Source organism: Nematolebias whitei, chromosome 17 (assembly GCF_014905685.2).
Source record: "Nematolebias whitei isolate Nwh7 chromosome 17, NemWhi1, whole genome shotgun sequence".
NCBI classification, from domain to species: Eukaryota; Metazoa; Chordata; class Actinopteri; order Cyprinodontiformes; family Rivulidae; genus Nematolebias; species Nematolebias whitei.
In genome coordinates this window covers 34,172,895-34,179,236 of record NC_056514.1, presented here as the reverse complement: position 1 = coordinate 34,179,236, position 6,342 = coordinate 34,172,895, and the positions used below count along the sequence as shown (strand labels likewise).

General features: G+C 38.7%; 1 protein-coding gene across 2 annotated transcripts in view; it reads left to right on the top strand.

Moving 5' to 3' along the window:
* LOC119424056 (matrix-remodeling-associated protein 7) overlaps window positions 1-6,342 on the top strand; it is a 9,600-nt gene that overhangs the window by 1,810 nt on the left and 1,448 nt on the right. Inside the window, exons 2-3 of one of the 2 annotated variants that reach the window (XM_037691522.1) lie at window positions 1,004-1,037; window positions 1,135-1,246. In XM_037691522.1, coding sequence (XP_037547450.1) covers window positions 1,004-1,037; window positions 1,135-1,246 — 146 coding nt within the window. Of the gene's footprint in view, window positions 1-796; window positions 1,038-1,134; window positions 1,247-6,342 lie in introns of both variants that reach the window. The other variant, XM_037691521.1, reaches the window with a different exon arrangement.

Here is a 6,342-nt window from a genome sequence, read left to right as displayed (position 1 = left end):
AGGCCGACCTCGGGAATAAACCTCCGTCTTATCGAAGCTCCAAAATTCACGGTTGAAACCCGTGCCTTCGTGTAAAAAGTTTTTCTTTGCAAAAAGAAGCTGAGAACTTGTTTACCGATTATTTTAATTAAAAGCTTTGTGTGAAAAATGCTATGTCTGCCATTTTGAGAACCGAAGCGAGACAGCCCATGTCACGTCAAGGGGCCTCCCTCCCATTTTTCTTCAAGAGACACGCTGCTCCCTCACTATCCATCCTTCAGTTCAAACAGTCTTATATTGCCATCCAGTGGTCAAAAACAGGTACTACATGCAGAGACAATTAATCGCCCAGCAAAATGTGTTATCGTGACAGGCCTATTGTTATTCCCCTCAGTGTGGGGCTTTAGGGTTGTTTTCTGTTATATTTATTAATAAAAACCATGTGATTGCTGAAGAAAATATGAGACTGAAGTTCAGTTTAATGACATCAAACTTGAAAGATGACCAAAGTCCGGTGTACCATGTAGCTAAAATGTAGCTTTTCCACCACTAGATATATCTAACTGTAACATAAACCTGCCTTATTGATCATTTATTGTGTCCTAACTGATATAAATGAATGGAAAAGCACAAGTTTACTCCTATTTTGTAAAGAAAACTAGTTAATACTTATCAGTTAATGACCACCCCGGCCTGTTTGTACCATTTTTTTAATGGGCATAAGCACAGCAGAGAGGGATTTAAGAGTAAATTTGAAAGGTAGAGAGTCTGTAGAGACTGATGTTATAACACCCTTTGACCTCCAAATGTCTGACAGGAGCAGGAATACCCGGACGTTCACAAAGGAGAGGCAGCTGAGCAGCCCCCCTGTACATCCAGTCTGTCAGTCCCCAGTTCTGGAACCAGACCCACGAGTTTAGAGGTGGACCAGTCGTCACCTGAGGCCTTGTCGGGGACAGGTCGTAGGTCGTTCATCGGGCTCTCTGACACGGAGCTCCTAAAGTGTGCTTTCTCTTACCCTCAGACCGAAGGAGCCCCAGAGAGCCCGTGGAGAAACAGTAAGCGCCACTAATGAGTTCAGTCTTTTTATTATTATTGAGTCATGACGGGTTCGGTGGATTTTTAACTGGCACGTATTCTTGGATTCTGTTTCAGCAAAGACGGTGGAATCAGACGCAAATAATTCCTTGAAGTATGTTCCTGGAAAGGCGCGGTCGCACCATTTAGAGATGATGATGTCCAAAGAGGAGCTGGTGGAGGAGCAGAGGTCAGTAAACACCACACAGACGAGCGGTCGGTACTTTTAGGGTTCACATCGAGAAACAAACGTGAGTCTGAGCTCAGTTTATTGCACCCTTGGCCTTCCTGGTTCCACATTAAAGAAAATTGAAGAACAACTTAACTTTAGGTTTAATGGGGTTATTTACATATTTACAATATAAACATCAGTTTATTTATTTCTATAGCGCCAAGTCACAACAGAAGTCGTCTCAGGACATTAAACAGAAACATTCCCATACATTAAAAAGCCACTTAGTAAAAGTTCTCTATCTAACGAAGCAGACTGAGTTGAATCTTCACTTCGTCACAGTCTTCCATCCTGAGCGAGCACAAAGGAGACAGTGGAAAGGAAAAACTCCCATTTAACAGGAAGAAACCTCCAGCAGAACCAGGCTCAGGACGGGAAGCCATCTGGTTTGACAGGCTGAGGTTTGAGAGGACAGGAAGTAGAAACAAACAAACACAGAACAGCAGGTCCAGGTTTACTTGCTATAGGAGGCTAGACAAAAAAAAACATGTTAAGATATAAATAATTACAAATACAGTTAGAGTAGAGAAAGTAAAAACAGCAGCAGAGAGCGGACATGTGGTGAATTTGTCCTGCAGCAGTCTAAGCCTATAGCAGCACAGCTAAGGGATAGCTCAGGAAACCCAAACCAGCTCTAACTATAGGATTTATCAGAAAGGAAATACTTATAGTCTTAAAAGTAAACAATGTGTCAGCCTCACGGACAGAAACTGGAAGTTGGTTCCACAAGAGAGGAGCCTGATAACTGAACGCTCTGCCTCCCAACTCTAGGAACCACAAGTAAACCTGCAGTCTGAGAGCAAAGTGCTCTGTTGGGAAAATATGGAACAATAAGATCTGTAATATAAAGATGGAGCTAGGTTGTTGAGAGCTTTGTAGGTTAAAAGTAAGGTTTTGAATTCAGTTCTGAATTTGACAGGGAGCCAGTGGAGAGAAGTTAAAACTGGAGAGAGATGATCTCGCCTAACTCTCATGTTGGATCAACTGAAGACTTTTTAAATATTTTTTGGACACCCAGATAATAAACAATTACAATAGTCCAGCCTATACATGATAAATGGAAATCAAACGACATGTGGAAGAATAATGATAATAGTTTTGTGGTAAAATGGGAATTGATTGATGGATCATGAATGCCTAACCAGGAAGATAATACTGAATTTAAATGAATAAAGGGATGATTGACAATGGAAACTAACTAGATGATAGGAAGGCCACTGAAAATATGTAATAAAAGGGTTAAAAGTAAAAGTAAAACTTATTTATAAACCAAAATCTGCTCCACAGCCACATGAAATGGCTGCAGGATGGGACTGTCGACTTTGTTCGTTTCACATGTGATCTTAGTTAATTCACCCGTTCACGTTTGCTGCTCAGCTTTAGGCTAGCCTGGCTAAGGCGCGATTGGGTGTCTGCCAAGCATTAGCCAACTCAGTAACAGATAAGAACGAAAGCATCAGTGACTGAAGAAAAACACAGGAAAAGTGGACTGCTGCTTCAGGATTCTTGATTTATTTCTCTGCTTGTCCTGCTCTTATCATTGAATCGTTGCAGGAGAGACTCCAAGACAGAAACTAACTGTCTGTTAACCTGAAAAAAGGAGCAAAAGCGTGGTAACGTATGAGTTATTCTCACCTGTTTGTCCCTGAAGAGTCACTTTTTGGCCATTTGCACGAAACAACTCAGCCAATTTGCACTCGCAGCCTTGACCTCCACAGTGATGTTTGCCTCAGCAGCTTTTTATCCTCATGTGGCCACGAAGCGACTGATGTTAGCGGCGCAGCGATGCTCATTCGCTGCCCCGTTATTCCCCATTAGACTTGTGCTCCTCAGATGTGTATCAGCAGGTGTTGATTGTTGCCCTCCTCTCCACCTCTGTTAGTGAAGACTTTAAAGTAGTTCTTTTGTTCTGCCACAAGGGGGAGCCAAAGTAGCACAAAACATGCAAAGGAGTTCCAAATGTTGCTCTGGCATTCAGGAGAATTCATTTATTGTTTATTTTTTATGTATATTTATTGGGTGTTAGTACATTTGGATACAAATAAATGCACTTTAAATGCAGTAGGGTTAAGCTAAAAGAAAAAAGTAGAGCGTAAAATATTATGTTATGGCTTTAGACATAAAATCGCACCCATTTACTCTATAGTCCAAGTTGCTTTTTATGATTTGTGGTGTTTTATTCCTAATTTCTGCTTTACAGAATGTAATAAAAACTCACCTTGTCCCTATCACGTCTGAAGTCAATATGAACCCAACATAACATTTTACTAACTGTTTTAACAGCAGTAAGTAAAATTCAAAGGGCATTTGTGCAGTTATACAGTATTTTCCGCTTAATATCTTGAGTTAATCACCTGAAATGATTTTTCATTCTCTCACATTGTAGCTCAGTTTTGACCCACACTTCTTTACATTCTTGTTTTCTCATTCAACCATTATTTAAACAGGTTAATCCCATTGAGCCGCGAGGACTCATTTACAAGAGAGACCTGGATTTTAACAGAGTGATGACAACAAAGACGACAATAGACAATCACAAATTATGCATACATTTTTTTAACAATTGAAAACAAAAGGATAATTAAAAAGAAACATAGTGGAAAAAACGCTTGATTACGAGACGGTGTAGAAAACTAAAAACAGGAACATGTAGCTGTTGGTTCTTGCCAGGAACTTAACAGATGTTTAAAGTCACTTAGAGAGGTCAATAGGTCAAGGTCGAGAGCTTCAGATCTTTTTGCAAGATATTCCAAGAGCGGAGCAGGAGAAGGCCCTTTTACCAAGTTCAGTCCGCACTGAGGGGACACTGCAGGTAATAATGTCCTGAGAGCGCACGCTGTAGCTGCACTCACGCAGAGACATGTAGGAGGAGATGTATGAAGGCAGCAGACCAAGAAGTGATTTAAAGATGAAAATGTACCAGTGAGAGAGTCTGTGTGAAGTTAATGGTGACCAGTTAACCAGTGCATACAGGGTTGTGGAACTTCATTCAGGTTTGTGGGCATCTGTTTATATATAACTCTGATAAAATCCAGCCTCATCAGTCACATAAGATCCTACAACGGAGCTTTATGACCACACTAAGAAAAAAAAAGAATTGCATTGCCACGCTAATAAAATAAAAAATAAAAGCCATAAAATTACAAGAATAAAGTCGTACGAGTCTTTTTTTTCGTTTATTTTTATTTTTTTCCACTAGTCGGATCCACAACGCAACCTGTCAATCAATCCAGTAGGCGTGTCAGCAAATGACCAATCCGAAGCTAAATGCTCCTTACCTGCAGAGCTGCGCTGCAGCCCATCAGAGCGTACCACCGTACTGTCAGCACGTTCAAAGACCTGAGGCTGATAATAATCTGATGCTGATGTGCTAACAGATTAACCATCTCCTCTTTTGGGTGAAATACGAAATGTTTCTACATTCTTTATTTTATTTTATTTATTTTTTGCTTTGATTTGTTTTTTGAACGTCCAGAGGACCAGATTGTAGATTTTTCTACCTGGATTAGTGAGCATGCATCAGGATAACTATCTCCTTATTAATCGTCACACTTTCCGTGACTTTGCTCCTTTTTGTTGCCTTTGTCACTATTTTTAAACAGTTTTTGTCCCGTTCAAATTGCAAAAAGAGGATTTTAGAGCAATTTTTGTGAATTCTGACTTTTTTTTTTTTAAAAACCTAAATGTTAATTTGTCCTGTAAACAGAAATACATTGAATTTTTTTTTTTTGTCTAAATTTGATCTCAGCCTTTTGTAAAGCTCTGTTCTGCTAATTTTAAATATTTTTAGCAAATTTTTGTCTACAAATTATACCAGCATTGAACAATATTTGTTTAGTTTCTGGTTAAATTGAAATTTGAGTGAGTTGTAACAACAAGTAAAGGATTTTTTACATCTTCTCCTAAACAGCGGCGGGTGGCAGAACGTTTTCTCTCTGTACCTTGAAATTACAAATAACTAATCCAGAATTTTAATTAGAAATGTTTGAACAAATAAAGCTAAACTCAAAAAACATTACATTATATCTTTATTTTTACAACATATTCCATAAGCGCTCCAACATAACTTCACTTTGAGGCAGAAAAAAGCAACAACCCCTTTAAATAATGTAATTTAAATGTGAATATTGTGTCATTTTGTCCATAAATTGTATTCTTTCTGCTTTGTTTTTTATTTGATTTCATTCTTGTACATTCAGGAGACTCTCAAAACTGATCCAAAAATATTTGTTTAAAATATCAGCTTTTATAAATTCAATTTCACTTTGGTTTATTTATACAGAACCAAGACACAACAGAACTTGTTTCAGGGCACTGGAACAGATACAATAAGGAACAGATACACAATGGCAGGTCAAGAATCACATGTTAAGATAGAAATAGTATAAAATGAAAACTATTCAATTTTAGCAAATCGTTTAAGGATATGAGGTCAATTTGTCCTCCAGTAGTTTAAGCCTATAGCAGCATAACAAGCCAACGCTAACTATAGGATTTATCATAAAGGAAAGTCTTAAAACTGGTCAATGTGTCGGCCTCATGGACAGAAACTGGAAGTTGGTTCCACAAGAGAGGAGCTTGATAACTGAAAGATCTTCCTCCCATTCTGCTTCTGGAAACTCTAGGAACCACGAGTAAGCCTGCAGTCTGAGAGCAAAGTGCTCTGTTAGGAAAATATGGAACAATAAAATCTGTAATATAAGATGGAGCTAGGTTGTTGAGAGCTTTGTAGGATAGAAGCAAGATTTTGAATTAAATTCTGGATTTGACAGGGAGCCAATGGAGAGAAGCTAAAACTGGAGAGATATGATCTCTCCCACTAACTCCAGTTAAAAGTCTGGCAGCAGCATTTTGGATCAACTGAAGGCGTTTTAAAGAAGTATTTGGACACCCAGATAACAAACCATTGCAATAGTCCAGTCTAGACGTGACAAATGCATGAATCAGTTTTTCTGCATCATTTTTAGATAAGATGTTTCTAATTTTAGTGATATTACGCAGGTGGAAGAAGGCGGTTCTAGTAACATTTTTAATGTGGGGGATAAAAGACATGT